At 44.0% G+C, this 18,806-nt stretch overlaps 1 protein-coding gene across 1 annotated transcript; it reads right to left on the bottom strand.

Moving 5' to 3' along the window:
* Positions 1–6,487: 6,487 nt before the first annotated feature.
* LOC105918920 (kelch repeat and BTB domain-containing protein 11-like) lies at positions 6,488–8,698 on the bottom strand. The gene has a single exon (XM_012854103.3). It carries the CDS (start codon positions 8,289–8,291, stop codon positions 7,008–7,010), a length of 1,284 nt encoding a protein of 427 aa, XP_012709557.2. The 5' UTR covers positions 8,292–8,698; the 3' UTR covers positions 6,488–7,007.
* Between the last annotated feature and the right edge of the window lie 10,108 nt (positions 8,699–18,806).

The raw sequence follows: 18,806 nt of genomic DNA, 5'->3' as shown, positions 1-18,806 counted from the left end.
TGCAGTAAGCTGAATGATTGAGCAAAAGATGCAGAAGATCTTTGAAGAAGAGAAAAAATAGGTGAAAAGCATTGAAGAAGTTGAAAAAGTTAAAGAATTTGAAAGAGCTGAAGAATTTGAACATGAAAGAACAATAGCTGAATGATTAGAAGAAGAAAAAACTGAGGGAATGGCACCAAACATTTCCTAACTCATTCTAAACACTGAATCGTTTAACAAAGCAGAAGTAGAATTTCAAACTTGAATATACTGTAGCCATATGTGGGCCTGCATGTCCAGGAGTATAAGGGGTTTCGCCCCCATTGAAAAGCATTGGATGTTTGACACCTCCTAACTTGGAGATGCTTTACGTGACGAGGCCCAAATTTATTGTGGAGCATTTTGTATAAAGGAGGTACAGACTTTGTAAAGCAGAAGTTTGTAGGACCTTCCAAGAGCTACTTCCGGTTAGCAACATGCTAACCGTTAGCCGCTAACAGGGTTGTATTCAGTATCACCGTGTGATGGTACTCTGTTAGTTTGGTCCGAATCCTGTAATGGGAAGTGCCTCAAAAAGGGTGCCAATACTTAATGTCACCAAAGGTCACCAAAGGTCATGGGTCAGATTGGCCTCCTTTAGCAACTCAGCCTCACCACATCTGGGCCCAGAACTCAACATTTGACCAAAATGGTGTGTAGCCCCATTTCCCACAGGTGGGTGGTGCTGTATTGGCCAATTGGGTCGTGTCTGGGCATCATGCCAGGTCCTGTTGGAAGCAAAGGCCCAATAGGAAAGCATGTGAAGTCCAAAAAGTGACAGAAAAGTCACACATGCCTCATAATCACTTGCGAATTTCAGATTCCTACATTCATCACAGCCACTGCAGTGGGCGTCGAAAGTTGCCATTCTATTCCTATGTAGCCTGTCCCTCTGGCCAGCAGAGTTCCGTCGTCATGGAAACTCGCTGACACCTGCAGTGGGCCGTCTACAGAAGTGCAGACACTTCTGACACTGCTCAGACCATGTCCAATAGGATTATAATGCAGAACATTGCCTCGCACAACACTTCATATCTCCTGATCCGTAAGTGGTAGAGACGTAATTTTTTCTGCGTTTATTTCTTAACGGACAGCGGAAGAAGACTTGCTATCGGTTTTTGCTGGAAATATTTTAATTAAGGCGTAAAAAATTATGATATAAAGGCGATTTTTAAGGAATTTCAAAAATCCTCTAAAAACGGTCCCGAACAAATCGCTCTAGCTGAAAAAGCATAAGAGATATCAAAATAATTCTTTCACTGTGAGTATCAGCAGGCTTTTGACGACTATGTTGCTCATTTTTATGTTTGTACAGAAATCGGTGTAGGCACAGCGACAATGTAAAAAAGTGGATGATGTGGAACAATGCAGCTCTAAAGCATTTTCAGGATTTTGCACATTCGCTACTCCCGAACCAATTGTTCCTGCGGCAAAACCGTAACAGTTATCCAAAAAATTCCTTTTTTGTGAGTGCCAGAAGGGTCGGGACATTCATGTGTGAAAGTCTCATGCCTGTACATCAAACGGTTTAGGAGTAGCGACGATGCGAAGACGTGTGATGTTTTGGATTTTCAGACGTCATTTTTCAAAACCGCTCCATAGGAAATGAATGGGGGAGGTTTGGGGTTTGTGTCGCTCTGAGGTGATTTGCGAAAAATCTGTAAATGCTACACCAATGAGGGTTACATTTCCTGAATCCAGACAAAAATTCCTACGTTTTGATGTATAATTTATGTGGATAGGTTGAAAATTGAGCAAGTGAGAAGAAGTTGTTTGGAGAAGAAGAATTAGTTGAATTTCTAGAGTGTGCACTCTATAACTGCCTCCTTGACAACCATAGCAACGCATGTTATTTGCTGAATTTCTTGAAAAGCCAAAATTATTTTAAGGAGGTACTATATGAAAATTATAAAAGATATGAAAAAGCTGAAACATACCACAATAGCTGAAAGATATCGCTGAATTTTAAAAGTTGAATGGCGTTTCTAGCTGAAAGTAGGCCAATGCAGTAAGCTGTCAAAAAGCAGCTGAAATGAGCGGAATTTTTGTGAATTACTTTCATTTCCTATGGGAGAAAAAAAAGCTGAAAATTTGCAGAAAAAGCTGAATATTTTAAAAAGTTGAAAAGTTAAAAGTACAAAAAGATATAGCCATCGATTCCAGAAGAAGCTGAATAGTTTAAAAGTTGAATGGTTGAAATCGGACAAAAACTGTAGGAGGAGAAGCGAATCAAACTTTAAACAGTAAAAACGCGAAAGAGGATCTCAATAACTGTGAATGCCTACTGCATTCACGGTAATGATCTTTACAAGAAGAGGAAAAAGAAACTGGAAACTCTAGGTTTGCTCCTCATGTGGCATGTAACCATCCTGGCCATGAAATACTCCATTCCTCATGAAAGGCTTTTCCCACAAGAATGAAATCTGCAGTAGGAAAGCCAGAGAGCTCGCTCAGAGCCGCATTAGTCTGATAATCTAATCAGCTCTTCCTGCAAATGTTCAACCCTTTATTTAATATTTTCTGAGTTTCCATCAAGCATCAGAGTCTATAGAGAGACTTTATCTCCACTTATCACTTTTTTTCTCATTATTCCTGCAGTCAGATTTCTGAATATTCACCAGTCTGGTGTAGAAATATTATCTCAGAACACCATCAGTGTTTCTGAACGCTATGAACGACAATAACCAGCTTTTCTGACAGCTGATTGGTCGTTATGACCAAACAGCTGTTTTAAGCAGCATTTATAAACAGCAGTGGGTCCCTGCTAGAGATGCTAACAGTTTATAAATTTAGCAGAAAACAGTGATTGTAGCTGCAGCTCAATGACGAGGGTTAACCTATCATTATGGGATGTTTAAATGATGACCAAGCTCAATGTTTTTATTGGTTTTATCTACATTTAAACAGACTAAAAGCCAAACTCAGGGTTTTCTAATATCTTAATCAATTGTTGGTCTTCTTCCATCGCCTGAAGTAAGCGTTTATTCATCTGGTCCAGCAGATCTGCTGCTGATATAAAACCCCAGTTCTTCAATGCCAGAGACAGTAAAGCAGCAGCTAAACGAGAATTAACTAAAATCTAAATTCCTAACATCTGCATAGTGAGGAATTTACGCAGTGTTTTCTGTTTTTACTTAATAAAAAAAATTGTTCCAAGCACAGGACCTTGTGGAATACCTTCACGGCTATTAGTGATGCAAGTCAGTTGTTACCTGTGGACAGAGAACTGGTTCAGCACTTGAGTTTGAAAGCCTTTCTTCTCCTAAAATGAACGGTTTAACCAACAGAGAAACATTTTCTTGTATTTCCTAATAAAGTGATCAGAAAATGTGGGGGAAAGCAGCCAACGGCCTTCAGAAATCCTGGAGAACTGCTTATGGGCACCATCATAAAAAATTACAGGAACGTCTGTCTGCTTAGACGCAACAAAAGGTTCATCACCAAAAAAATGTGGAAATTCAGCCTTAATAACAGAAAATGAGTTAGTTTTGGTCCAACAAATGAACAAAAGAAGCTCAAAGTCAACAAAATATTTGACAAATTCTCAGAAGACAGGAACAGGTCTACCTACCAGATCTTCACCCAGAAAGGAGCCGTTTATAAAGAACTGTTCAACGTTTGGAGACGGTGTCACGCAGAAGTTTGTTGCTGCAACTCAGAGAAAAGAAACCAGCTCCTAAAATTTTTTTTATTTGCACCAAATGCTTACATAAAACAGACAAGTGCAACATTGTCCAATAACCCTCCAATAAACAATATCTAGCCCCATGTTTCTGTAATTCTAGGTCTAGAAGTCCTCCAGTGTGATGGCTGATTCATGTTGCAGATCCGGATCACATTAATAACCCAGACACATGCAGGATATTAAACCGAGGCCTGCTGAGGAAATATGAATGAGTCCCATTCAGCCGGAGGACACTGCAGCTCTGTTAACCGCTGACAGTAACAGTTTCTGTGGATGTCGCACCAAGCCAGCGCTGACCGTGGCGGCTGGAGGCCTCTGGCTCCGCTGGGCTCAGACACACAGGCTGCTGCTGTGTGCCACGTTGTTACGCACATTTCTACAGATAAAGCTGCAGTTTAGCTTCCAAAGATTTATGCCAGAACTCAGGGAGCCACAGCCGGAGGAAGAGGAAGAAGTTTTCAGAGACACAACGTGTCAAATGATGCAGCCAGCTTGATTTTAGGACGTCCAGACTCAGATTGGGCCAATTGAACCAGAGTTAACATTTAGACTTTATCCACAGTCTCATCTGGTCCCACAGATGTCTGGAGCCTTGTGGTTCACTCAGAAGAAGCTTTGCAAACCAGAGCAGCTCCTTCCTGGAGAGAGGAGACAACCTGCAGTCTAAGCCAGTCCTGGTGAAGAAGTCTCAGATCCTCACACCTCCACCCCCGTGTTTGACAGTATTATCAGGCTGTGCATAAAAAAAAAACACTTGTCTGGTCTTTTTCTGTTTCTCATATCATGAGGCCTGCAGCATCTGAGCTGGAGCTCTGGGGTGTTTATTTATTATTTCTCTGAGCATTGCATTGTCTGAAGTTAATTTGTCAGTGTCTCCGGGTTTAAATATCTTCCTCTACAGGACTGTCTCAGAAAATTAGAATATTGTGATAAAGTTCTTTATTTTCTGTAATGCAATTAAAAACATGAAATGTCATACATGCTGGATTCATTACAAATCAACTGAAATATGGCAAGACTTTTATTGTTTTAATATCGCTGATTATGGCTTACAGCTGAAGAAAACTCAAAAATCCTATCTCAAAATATTAGAATATTTCCTCTGACCAAGTAAAAAAAAATAATTATAACAGCAAAACAAAATCAAACATTTGAAAATGTGCATTAATGCACTCAGTACTTGGTTGGGAATCCTTTTGCACAGATTAGTGCATCAATGCGGCGTGGCATGGAGGCAATCAGCCTGTGGCATTGCTGAGGTGTTATGGATGCCCAGGATGCTTCAATAGCGGCCTTTAGCTCATTTGCATTGTTGGCTCTGGTGTCTTTCAGCTTCTTCTTCACAATAGCCCACAAATTCTCTATGGGGTTCAGGTCAGGGGAATTGGCAGGCCAATCAAGGACAGTAATGCCATGGTCAGTACACCAGTTACTGTGAGAATCTGATGTCGTCTCTTAACCACTACCATACTTGTGATTTAGTTTACTGAACCAAGCTGAGTGTTTTTCAAGGCTCAGGAAACCCTGCAGTGTTTCCAGTTAATTAGACGATCCAAGTGATTAGTTGAATAGCCTACTAGTATACTTTTTCACGATATCCTAATATTTTGAGATAGGATATTTGGGTTTCTTAAGCTGTAAGCCATAATCAGCGATATTAAAACAATAAAAGGCTTGCGATATTTCAGTTCATTTGTAATGAATCCAGAATGTATGACATTTCATGTTTTTAATTGCATTACAGAAAATAAATAACTTTATCACAATATTCTAATTTTCTGAGACAGTCCTGTATATTCTGGAAAATGTCTGTTAGCCCTTCAGGGACTGATGGGCAGGTCTGTGCTGAGCAGCGAGAAGCCAGAACTCCTGCTTTCATAGAGATGATGGGTAATCTAAGCTTTGAGGCTGACATCAGTCAGAGCAGAGCTTCCCCTTTTGCAGCATTTATGAATGGAGCATGCATAACACGTCTGAGTTCATGTTTATCTCTGAGGACTGACCTCTTTCACGCTACACCAGTTCTGCTGATATGTGAGATTATCGCCCTGAATTATGCAAGAGGATCTCCTCCACAGCCGCAGCTTCTTCTCCTCTTCTTCTCCATCTTTGTCTACAACCTGTGGCTCCAGAACCAGCTGGTTCTCATTGGCTCCTCTTAATATTTCTGAATAAACAGATAAATTATTTAAATGTAGAGACTGTTAGTTTAGCAGTACCTGTAAATAATTTTATTATATCTGATTGTCCACTGCAGAACAGATTAATGATTTTTCTTTTTCCTGTTGTTTTATTTCTTGATACAGGACAGCTTTCCTCATTTCTATATATTTGACATATATTTGTAAAAGGATCTATATCCATTGTTCTGCTAAAAAAAACACTTTGTCCAATGATAAATTAAACTCTATACGTTTATGTTGCTAAATCAAAACATTATTTATTTCCTAATAGTCAAGCATCTTTTTGGCCAGAGCAGGGTGCTGACCCCTGGTCTGCACTGATTTAAAAGCATAAACTTCACAGAGTTTAATTTCTGGAGCTTTAAGCCAAATGTCTACATAAAGAAGAGCTTTTCTGCCTGTTTTTAATCAACTTTGGGGGAAGTTTATTTACTGAATGTTATTCTCAGCTTTACCTGATCAGAGTAAATACATCGATTCTTACATTTCAGAGACTACATCCAGCTGATTTAAGGAGATTTTGGAGTGAAAGTTGCTGAGCAGAGCAGGAAACCTGCTGCATATTCAGGCATCGCTCCATAACTAACAATCATTATAAATTATAAATTGGTTACAGTGACACTAAACCCCAAACTATGGGCTATTGTCAAGAAGAAGATGAGAGACATGTTCAGGAATATTAACGGAAAGTCGTGTGGAAGAAAAAGCTGCTCAGGCTACAAGGATAATCAGAGATTTCAGGTGATCAGGAGGCAGAACCCATTCAATTCATGGGCTGATTAAAGCATTCACAGATCCACACTTTTTCCTTCCACTCAACTTTCCATTATTATGTTTGGATGCATCTCTGTGAACATCCAGCTCCTGTAGCCTGACATCTGGACTCATGTCACCAACAGTCTTCATGGATGCAGAGGCCAAAAAAGGAACTTTAATGAACTGTAAGCCACAATCAGATCAATTACCAAATAAAATAAACCCTTATGGAATAAATGGATATACGAGTCGCACTTTTTGAAGTTAATTACTGGAAGAAATTAACTCCTCAGCGACGTCCTCACTTATTAAGAGCAGGGAATCGAACCAGCAACCTCTCCAGCTTTGAACCTGCGGGGATCGCGTCACTTGTCCAGGGTGAGGACGAACGGCACCAGGGTTCCTCGCGCCTCCGCCGGACACGGCAGCGCCTCCGGCAGGAAGCCCTCGCGCTCGTCGCGCTCGTCGCGCACCTGGAACAGCAGCGCGTGGCTGCGGCCCACGCAGTAGATGCGGTCACCGAGCACCGCGCAGCGGAAGGGCTGCGGGTTGTCCAGCGGGAAGCGCGCGCCGCCCAGCCACACCTTCACCAGCGTGTTGTACCTGTACACGCTCACGGCCGCGCGCTCGCGCTCCACGTCGAAGCGGTAGATGAGGCTGCGGTGCGCCACCATGTCGGCGGAGCGCCGCCGGCTCTCGTTGAACGGACACTCCTCCCACTCGTCGCGGCGGCGGTCGTAGCGCAGCAGGCGGTAGAAGAGCGAGCCGCCGGACACGAAGAGCGCGCCGCCGCACGCCACCGCCTCGTGCGCCACCGCGAAGGAGCCTTTGGGCAGCGGCGCCACGTGCTCCCACCTGTCCGCGCGCGGGTCGTAGCGCTCCACGGCGAACAGACACTCCCCTCCGATGGCGTACAGGTGTCCGTCCATGGAGACCAGCCGCAGCTGGCAGCGCGGCTGCGTCAGGGGCCGCACCGGGCTCCACGCGCCGGTCCGCGGGTTGAAGCAGAACACCCGGTCCGACGCCCTGGAGCGGCCGTCCGCCTGCGTCCTCATGCCGCCCGCCACAAACAGGTAGTTGTAGAGGGTGCACATCCCGGAGCCTTTGGCCGGGACCTCCTCCGGGAGCACGGTCAGCACCTCCCACCGCTGGGAGTCCGGGCGCAGGCAGAACACCCGCCGCCGGGCGGGGTCCTCCAGCTGCGGACTCTGCGGGCGGCTGCTCTCCCGGCTCCCCCCGCGCTCCAGCACCTCGCAGGTCTCGGCCACCGCCAGCACCTCCGTCCCCTCCATCCTGCGGGCCAGGATGAGCTCCCGCTCCGCCGCTGTGAGGCGGCCGAACACGGCGGGGCTCCGCAGCACCTGCAGGTAGTGGTCGCTCATGAAGCGCAGCAGCCGCTCCCTGTCGCGCTCCGAGCCGCCGCGCTTCGCCTCCTCCAGCAGCTCGTAGCAGTTCTCCGCGGTGATCTGCGGCGCCGCACAGCCGGGCTCCGTGCGGCGCTCCGCGGCGCAGACGTCTGGATCCTGCGCCGCTGTCGCGTTCTTCTGCTCCATATTTACTGGTTCGGTTCGGTTCTGACAGGCCCAGTTACAGCCTTTGAATAGACATCCGCCCTCAGCAGAACCGCCGCCCTCCCCGCCGCCTCTCATTTAGTCACTCTGTTGCTCCAAGTTTGCGCCCCGCTCCTCCATCCTCCATCCTCCGCCGCTCCGCCGGGGCGCGGTGGCTGCTGCAGCCGGGCTTCCCCTCCTGCTGTCCGCCTACCGTTCTCTGCGTCTCTGGACACAAAGCCGCTCACACACCGCTGGACCCTTCCTCCTCCTCCTCCTCCTCTTCTTCCTCCTCCTCAGTCCAAAGCTCCGGACCGGGCTCCGTGCCTACGCCCTGCAGGCGGAGCGGAATCCCGGCAGTCCTGAGGTACAATGGCTCTGCAGAACCTTTCGCAGGGATTTCAGTTTTCACGCAGAGCTGCAGGAAAAGTTCAGCTGGAAGAGAAAAAAAACTCCCTTTCTGGGAAAAATGCAGATAAATGGTTGATAAAAAAACATAAATCTTGAGATAAAACACAAGAAATAAAGAAATATCTCACCTGATTTATCTCTGATGTCTGAAAAGGCTTTTTTAATGTAAAATATTCAGTTTGGGCCCAAACTGAGATGATTATTAAATCTGATCAAATTATAACCAACTCCATTTAAATTAGGCGGAACCTCTAAAAACGCCGCTGGGTCACAGATTCAGACCCAAAACGGGCATTTATTGCCCCCCCCCCCCCCCTATTAATGGAAAGGGTAAATTATTCCCCCTAAATGGAATAACAGAGTTTTTGAAGCCAATTATAAACACTCAATAGATATAAATCAATTTAGAAATCCAGCATTTGACGTCAGATTAATGAAAATAAATGGCGTTAAAATGAAAAAGATGTTCTGACAGATCCTGCGGTCAACAGATTCATATTTTCCTTTAAAATTCACAAAAGCTCCTCCTTCAACAACCCCGCAGTTTAATTAACTAATGCATTTCCTCTGTAAATCAATCAAGGTGACACGTTTCCTGGAGAAAAAATGGCGGTAAATCTTAGCAAACAGCTCCACCTGCTGGACGACCCCCGGAATCACAGCCACAGCTTTATTTGTAATCACAGCACAGATCTGAGTGTCTCTGCAGCCTTTGGTTAAACATAAAGCAGTTAGATTCTGCAGATATGTTACATCTTCCACCTCCACCGGATCCAAACTTGTGCTAAATCTGATTTTAGTTTCTTCTCGTTCTGCTGCTGTACCATCACTGAAGAACTGGGTTTTATATCAGCAGCAGATCTGCTGGACGGTGGACCAGATGAATAAACGCTTACTTCAGGAGATGGAAGAAGACCAACAATTTATTAAGATATTAGAAAACCCTGAGTTTGGCTTTTATTCTGTTTAAATGTAGTTAAAACCAATAAAAACACCAAGCATGGTTTAGGTAAACGTCCGTTAAGCTCCACCACACCATGACCTCACTGCCTCTCATTGGCTTTTTTCTTTTAAAACTCTTCATGCCATAATGAATGTAGGTTAACCCTCTGCATTGAGCTGCAGCCACAATCACTGTTTTCTGCTAAATTTATAAACTGTTAGCATCTCTAGCAGGGACCCACTGCTGTTTATAAATGCTGCTTAAAACAGCTGTTTGGTCATAACGACCAACCAGCTGTGAGAAAAGCTGGTTAATGTCGTTCATAGCGTTCAGAAACACTGATGGTGTTCTGAGATAATATTTCTACACCAGACTGGTGATATTCAGAAATCTGACTGCAGCAATAATGAGAAAAAAAAGTGATAAGTGGAGATAAAGTCTCTCTATGGACTCTGATGCTTGATGGAAACTCAGAAAATATTAAATAAAGGGTTGAACATTTGCAGGAAGAGCTGATTAGGTTATCAGACTAATGCGACTCTGAGCGAGCTCTTTATTGTTCTGGGATCTTTTATTGTTTTCCTCTTCCTTAAAACCATGGCATCTTTTTTTTTTGTTTTTACAGCAGATTGTATTATTACGGGCTGCTGGTGGGCGCAGTAACGAGCAGTGAGGAGCGGTAGAACCTGAGCGGTAGAACCAGGGACCAGCAAAGCTGCGTCCGGCACAGCTACCACGGCCCCAGAGCTCCAGGTGCCCCCCCCCCCCCCTGGCACCTACCAGTGATACCTGTCTCATATTGTGTTACAGGTACATTAAATGAAATAAGGTTGCCAAACTGGATTATAATCTCTAAATGTGTTTTGCAGGATGTCTGGTTTATTCCAGATGGGTGTAAGCTTTCATGGGAGGAGCAAAGATTTGATTAGTTTATTGAGCTCCCACCAGGCTGTGTTGTGGGAAATGATGATAAAAAACAATAGGGGTATACCTTCTGTCACTTTTTAATCCGATTTTGATGGATTAAAAGTGGGCGGGGCGATTAAAAAGGGGCGGGGCTTATTTTTTAATTGACCTTTTAGGTGACCCTACTCACATGATTGTCACGTGACCCTGCTCGTGACCCTCATGTGACACCCTATCATTGACCCCTACCGTGACCTCCATATGACCCCTCATGTGACACCCTCATGTGACACCCCCCACATTAATCATTATTAAATGAATTATTCCTTTATTAATTGTATTATTATTATTTTCATTTATATTCATATCATTAATAATATTATTACTACTATCATTGATATTATAGTAATTATTTAATTCTGTTACGCATACCCAACCTTATTTAGTAGTATTATTGTAATCATTTAAAGTTATTTATAATTATTTAACTCCGGTATACATACCAAATCTTTTTATTAGTATTATTATGATTATTTTGAATTATTTAATTCCGTTACGCGCACCCAATCTTTAAGGTGGGAGGAAATCAGTCTTTGTTTCAGCCGTAAAAGCAGTCAGACTATAATAAAGATTAAAAATAATACCTTCTGTCACTTTTTAATCCGATTTTGATGGATTAAAAGTGGGCGGGGCGATTAAAAAGGGGCGGGGCTTATTTTTTAATTGACCTTTTAGGTGACCCTACTCACATGATTGTCACGTGACCCTGCTCGTGACCCTCATGTGACACCCTATCATTGACCCCTACCGTGACCTCCATATGACCCCTCATATGACACCCTCATGTGACACCCCCCACATTAATCATTATTAAATGAATTATTCCTTTATTAATTGTATTATTATTATTTTCATTTATATTCATATCATTAATAATATTATTACTACTATCATTGATATTATAGTAATTATTTAATTCTGTTACGCATACCCAACCTTATTTAGTAGTATTATTGTAATCATTTAAAGTTATTTATAATTATTTAACTCCGGTATACATACCCAATCTTTTTATTAGTATTATTATGATTATTTTGAATTATTTAATTCCGTTACGCGCACCCAATCTTTAAGGTGGGAGGAAATCAGTCTTTGTTTCAGCCGTAAAAGCAGTCAGACTATAATAAAGATTAAAAATAATACCTTCTGTCACTTTTTAATCGATGGGTGATTTATGACCCTAATCATTTCCGGTCCCCCTTTGATTTCCGGCCCCCTCCCCATTTCCGGCCCCCTCCCCCATTTCCGGTCCCCTCCCCCACTTCCGGAATCCATACCCCTCCCCCATTTCCGGTCCCTTCCCCCACTTCCGGAATCCATACCCCTCCCCCATTTCCGGTCCCCTCCCCCACTTTAGGAATTCGAAACTGACACAGATTCAACAAATAGGATCTTCTCACCAACATGACAATCAAAAACGGGGCTTACCGGTCGATGGTTTCTTCCGCGCAACTCCGAGCCAGGCTCAAGATAAAACAACTCCGGTTATTTTTCTGCTTAACGCATGGTGTGACAAGATGATAGCAGACCGGATGTCAACGCTGTTCTGCAACTGTTGCGACTGGAGAGATGTTTTGAGGATCAAGAAAGTGGTAGCTTTTTAGACCCGCCCTCCTCACAACACCCGATAACGCCCCCCTTCAATGTTAACCACACCCCTTCTCAGTATAAAAAAACAACCGGGCAGACCGATCGGAACATCCATGCAGCTTCAGTGACCAGACTTTTAGCATCTGAAACCATGAACAACTACGCGGTTGAAAGAACTACCGATTCAACATCACCGCAGCATGGCTCCCCGGACAGCGACAAATTCTTTCCGGGACCGTACCACCCTCCTTCACCCTCGCCAACCCCTGAATCCTCTTCCGAACTCGACAGCGACAGCGAGAGTCTCCTCACATCGCTGCAGAAGCGTATCGACGACTGGGCCAATGCCCCAGGAGGCGTGCATGTACGGCCCGAGTACTTTGTTTTATGGGATGAGAATTCCACGCTTCCAACCACACTTCCAGCCATGGTTCCAGCCATGCCGTCTCTGTCAGAGACCCAGGAGGAAGATTCACAAGTGCTGAATCTTCCACCCTCCCCGGACCCTTCTCAGTCTGAGTACTCACAGCTCCAGGACTCAGAACTTCCCTCGGGCCAAGGAGAATCAGCCTCCCCACCCCCATCACCGCGTGAGGACGTGCAGATTCCATCCGGGGAACCAGACGCTGACACCGGCGCTGATGAATACGACGGGTGGATCCGCTTCGGCTTCATCAAAGCGGTGAAAACTGTGGTGCACCATCTTTTGAGCACCGCCATTGAAAAGTACATGCGTGGAAAGTGCTACGGATGCATCAATGATCGTCCGAGTCAGAGAGACCATGAATGTTTGGAGCAGCTTGACGACCGGTTCTTTGAAAGTAATTACTACGGTGTAATGCGAATGCTTTATAACGAGCGTTTCATCGATGCCGTTCAACGGTTTTTAGCCGCTCGCAACATCCATCAAGACAACGACACAGTCAACGCCGTCGCACAGGCCTATCTATACGAATTGACGCTATCCAAGCGGGTGCATGACCACATCAGCGAGGTGTATAATCAGCTGGTTCAAGAAAACTATGACTTAAAAGATCAACTTGAAACCATCACGCAGTACTGGCAGGGGTCTTGAAACCAAAGCATGCATGTTTTGTCATATCTTTCTGTAATATATATATTATATGAGTGTTTTCTACAATGAGTCTGTGATATATGAAATGATTGTTTTCTACAACTAGATTGTGATATATGAAATGAGTGTTTCTTTTACATTGAGTTTGTGATATATTAAACTAGTATTTTCCGCAATTAGTTTATGACATTGTATTAAAAGAATGTCTTTCTTTTTATCTAACCAATGAGTGTTTTTTTTTTACATTGAGTTTGTGATATATTAAAGTAGTATTTTCTGCAATTAGTTTGTGACATCGTAACAAAATTAATCTCTTTCTCTCAATCATCTGACCCCTCAACACAAAAAACTGTGTCTTTCTCTACAGTTAGCTTATGATATAATGAATGCATATTAATAATAAAATATATAAAAACCCAAATACAGACCTCTTATCCTTCATTTAGCATCACTACGTGCATGGGAAGGTATGGCTGAAGAAAAGTTAATGAAGCGGGTATATTACACGCCTTCGCACCCCGGCTCTTTCGGCGGGGTAGATAGACTACAGAGAGCTTTGGAAAGTGAAACGGGCGAGAAGGTAGCGGTTGAAAAGGTCCGAGACTTTTTATCGGAACAAGATGCTTATTCTCTGCATAAACCCGCAAGAATTAGATTTCCTAGAAATAGAGTGTTTGTCACCGGGCCTCTGAAACAGTTCCAAGCCGATCTTTGTGATATGCAGAGCTTGTCCGAAGAAAACGACGGTTACAATTATTTATTAACCGTTATCGACGTATTTTCCAAAAGAGCCTATGCTAGGGCTTTAAAAAGGAAAACAGCCTCTGACGTCGTAAAAGCTTTTGAATCCGTTTTAAAGGAGAGTCAGATTCCTAAGAAGCTTCAAACTGATGACGGAAAAGAATTTTTCAACAAATCATTCAAAGCGCTGATGGATAAAAACGGTATTAAACATTTTTCCACGGCTAGTGAAATAAAAGCGTCGGTGGTTGAGAGGTTTAACCGTACGTTAAAATCAAGAATGTGGAGATATTTCACCGCAAACAACACTCTCCGATATCTAAACGTGCTTCAGGATCTGGTCAAAAGCTACAACCACGGTTATCATTCAAGTATTAAAATGGCACCTATCCAAGTCACCGCTAGTAACGCTTTTCAAGTGTTTCAAAATCTGTACGGGACCAATTCCAAACGCAGTACAAAAGTCAAGACGGTGTTTAAACCAGGCGATCATGTCAGAATCTCCAAGCTGCGTGGAGTGTTTGACAAGAAATATGAACAGAGTTTCACGGACGAAATCTTTACAGTTACAGAAGTGATACAACGATCTCCACTCGTCTTCAAACTGAAAGATTTAGACGGGGAGCCCGTCCAAGGCTCTTTTTACGCGGAAGAGCTTCAAAAGGTGAAAATATCAAAAAACAAAATGTATCAAGTGGGTGAGATATTAGACAAACGCACCGTGCGGGGGGTCAAACAGGTCTTAGTACGTTGGAAAAATTGGCCGGAGAAATTCAACAGCTGGGTGAGAGCCGACGACCTGCGAGACGTATAAAAGAAGACGTTGCTCTCTGACGGTTGACAGTGCAACATGGACCGTTTAACTCAGGACGAGGGATTTTACCTGACGCTACCCTCCAACGCCAGCCTCGATGTCTTTAAGGATAATAACATATCGAGTTTCCGCGTGGATTTAGCCGAGCATATCAATTTACAAGGAGAATGGCAAGTGGCATTGACCGAGGTTTCTTATCCACACACATGGCATAATGTCCCCTCAGAAAATGCTTTTTTCGAATGGCGGAAAGCGAGCGAGGAACAAGTCCATCGCATACAGATTGGAAACGGATACTACAGTAATATGAATCAGCTTATCAAAGAGATCGAAGCTCATCTGAGAAAGATAGATTCAGATATTTATTTCAAGGTTAACAAACTCGCAAACATACTCACCTTCCAGGCCGGCGCTCAGTACCACCTACGTTTTCACGCTCCACTGGCCTACATGCTCGGCGCGGAACCCGGAAAATGGATCAAATTTGACCACTGGCACGCCCCTCACCCTATAGATTATAAAGCGGGTTTCTACCACCTCTATTTTTACAGCGACGTAGTTACGCCGCAGATAGTAGGGGACGCATACGCACCCCTCTTGCGAACGGTTCAGGTCCAGGGTGTGTTTGGAGATATTATCACGCAGACCTTTCATAACCCCTACTATCTCCCCGTTGCCAAGAAACATATTGAAAATATACAAGTTGAAATTAAAACGGATCAAAACACCCCGGTGAAATTTACATACGGAAAGTGCATCGTGAAACTACATTTCAGACCCGTTGCTTCACGCAGAGCGTTCAGGTGAAGCGGATTGCGCTTATAAAAACACACGATTGTGACCGGAATCATTCATAGCTGTTCAACCACTCACACCGACAATGTTGCAGCGTTCTAAAAACGTGAGGAAGAAGCTACGATAATCAAGACAACATGGTTTTCTTAAGAGAGGACCCGCATCGTTTTATCCCTTACTACCAGAACCAGGTAGGGGGAGAATTACCCGGTTTCTATGGTGCCCCTGTTATGTATGGCCGGGGGATAGGATCCATATTTTCAAAATTATTTCGTTTCGTCTCACCCCTATTTAAATCCGGCTTCGCTATTGCTAAACCGCATCTGAAAAAGGCTGCCACAAACATCGCCTCGGACGTCATAGGTAAAGCTATGACGAAAATAAGCGGCTCGCACGAGGGTGTGAATAACCAGGAGGGGTCGGGGGTTATGGTTTTGTCAAGAAGAGCTAGAAAGAGACCTCCGGGGCAACGTGTTGGGCGTTCACAAATAGTTGTGCCGCGCAAAAAGAAGAAATCAGTCGGCAGGAGCGAAGCAAGAGGGAGGAAGTCCGCTGCACGCAAGGATATATTTAGCTGAATTATTATTCTTCAATAACAATAAAACATGGCTCTTTTACACCGGAAATCATCAGAATGTACGCTGGCGGAACTCGACTTGTTTTCCGCCCCCATGACACAACTTTCTATCGAAGATAAGCTCTACACAGAAATATTACCCGTGTCAGCGATTACAGACACCGGGCCTATCGAGTTCTTTATCCCCGGAGATGGAGAGAAATACTTGGATTTGAACGATACATTACTTCATGTCCGTTTAAAGATCACCAACGCAGATGGAAGCGACCTGGCTAACGACGCCGCTGTCGGGTTGATAAATTACCCGTTGAATACAATGTTTAGTCAATGCGACGTTATTCTGGGGGACAGGCTAATTTCGCAGAGTAGCGCAACTCACCCGTACAGAGCAATGATTGAAACTCTACTCAACTATTCAGAAGACACGTTAAAGAGCCAATTTAGCGCGGGCCTCTTTTACAAAGACACAGCGGGAGCTATTGACTCTATCGTTACCACCGACGGTCCAAATTCGGGGATGAACAAGAGAGCCGCTTTCACCGCTAATTCCAGAGAGTTACATCTGATGGGCCCGCTTCACGCAGATATTTTCTTCTGCGAAAGACTCCTCTTGAATTCTGTCGATATGAGGGTTAAACTAACCAGAGCCAGCGACGCCTTCTCTCTCATGGGACCGCGTGATTCAACCTTCAGACTGAAAATTCTGGGGGCTTCGCTATTTATGAAAAAAGTTTCAGTCTCCCCGGCTATCCGACTAGGGCATGCCTCAGCATTAACGAGAGGAAACGCCCTCTATCCTCTTTCGCGCGTGAACGTGAAAACGTACTCTGTCCCTGAAAATTCCAGGATATGTACTCAGGAGAATCTCTTTTTGGGAACGATGCCGAAATATGTCGTTTTAGGTATGGTCAACCACGAGGCATTCACCGGAAGGAGAAGCATGTCGCCTTTCAACTTTAAGCATATGGATGTGGAATATTTAGCGCTCTGCAAAGACGGCAGACAGGTCCCCGCCAAAGCGTTTCAACCCCAATTCAACAACGGTATTTCAGTCAGGGAATATTACAACATGTTCACCTCTACAGGTCGTCATTTAAAAGACCTTCCTTTAAGCATCGCTCGTGAGGAATTTAACGAGGGTTATTCCCTGTTTGTCTTTAATCTCAATCCGAGCGAGGACGCAGACGCTCTGTCACCGGTGTGCAACGGCAATTTGAGACTGGAAATGAGATTCAGAGTTCCGCTGCCTCACACGACCACCCTGATTGTGTACGCTTGTTACGACTCAATTTTGGAAATTGACTCAAAAAGGCAGGTCCTGGTGGATTTTTATTAAAACATGAATAACCACGAGATCGAGAGTCTGATGCATCACCTATTGGGGGACCTATTTTGCGGCGTTTGGGCTTGTGATCAGCTCCCGTTACTCAAACGCACGTACAGAGGCCCCGCCTATTTTATCGTCAACACTCATCCTTCACACATGCCTGGAGAACACTGGCTAGCTTTGACTTTGGAGGAGAATGATGGAGCCACCTTTTTCGACTCTTACGGATTTCCCCCAGATTTCGAATTTTATCCCTCGAGCATAGTGACATTTTTGAAAGAGAGATCCTCGAAAATATTGTATCATAATCGTCAACTTCAAGACACTCTATCCCTTGTGTGCGGTCATCATTGTGTTTATTATCTTTGTCATAAAGCCTGCGGGTTATCGATGGATGAAATATTGGCTACCTACGACGACGATGTTTATAAAAACGATGTCATGGTATTTGATTTTGTGAAAAAATATCAGCGTTGTGTCAAAAATAGGACCCCGTGCTCGTTTAATCACGGAACGTGTTCTTTACAAATGTTTAAAGATTGTTACAAACTGTAACCGGTCTAGAAGAAAAACACTGTACGCACAATTAATTTGAAATAATAAAAGTATCTTTATTACAAATTCATTTCTCTAGTTTTTATTTCATACAGAGTTTTAAGGTGAAAATTTCAACCATGCAGGGTTCTTGACTCTTTTGCTCTTGACTCGTTCGTTGTAGGGGGTTGGATGCTCAAAGTCTATTCCGGAGAATTTAGGGGACAACACAATTTTTCCTTTTCGTTTTGCAAAAGGTTTAGCTCCATTCTTCTCCGATACGTCCGTTTCCGTCAAGCCTCTGTATTGCTCCCGGGCTTGCGGATTGCTGACTGAGGACACTGGGATGTTTAGCTCCTTCAGGGCGGTCATGAAATGGTTCCAGCCTACAGGTTCCTGGGTCTGTGTTTTCCTCTTAAACGGCAGCAGAAGGTTTTTCAGCAAATCGAGTAGATGTGAGCCTCCCATCACACGATCCCGATAAACAAATTCGCCTTTCGACGTCCAACCAGTACCATGTAGGGACAACTTTTTCAATATGTATTCTGCGTTCTTGCGATCTCTGTTTGGTAGAGCTTTTAGAACTTCGCTAGCGGTTTCATCCAATTCCATAGGAGAGGGTGTAGAAGCAGTAGAATCAGAGCCAGAGTCCGCCTCACCGTCATTATTGTCCGGGGTAGGGTTACGCTGCAAAGTTAAAGTCACTCTAGGTTCCTCCAGCTGACTTTGTTTGATCAGAGTTAGATATCTCTGCAACAGAGCGTTGTACCTTTTAATTTTTTCATAAGAACTCAGTCCCTGTTCATTCAGTATTTCCCTCATTTTAGAATCCAAATCCTCT

Source organism: Fundulus heteroclitus, unplaced genomic scaffold, assembly GCF_011125445.2.
Source record: "Fundulus heteroclitus isolate FHET01 unplaced genomic scaffold, MU-UCD_Fhet_4.1 scaffold_36, whole genome shotgun sequence".
Classification (NCBI taxonomy): domain Eukaryota; kingdom Metazoa; phylum Chordata; class Actinopteri; order Cyprinodontiformes; family Fundulidae; genus Fundulus; species Fundulus heteroclitus.
Note: the sequence above shows the minus strand (reverse complement) of the source record. Positions and strands in the feature narration are given on the sequence as shown.

What these genes read in the sequence shown, in the direction of transcription:
- LOC105918920 (XM_012854103.3), bottom strand. Translation starts at nt 8,291, where the DNA reads ATGAGAGGCGGCGGGGAGGGCGGCGGTTCTGCTGAGGGCGGATGTCTA.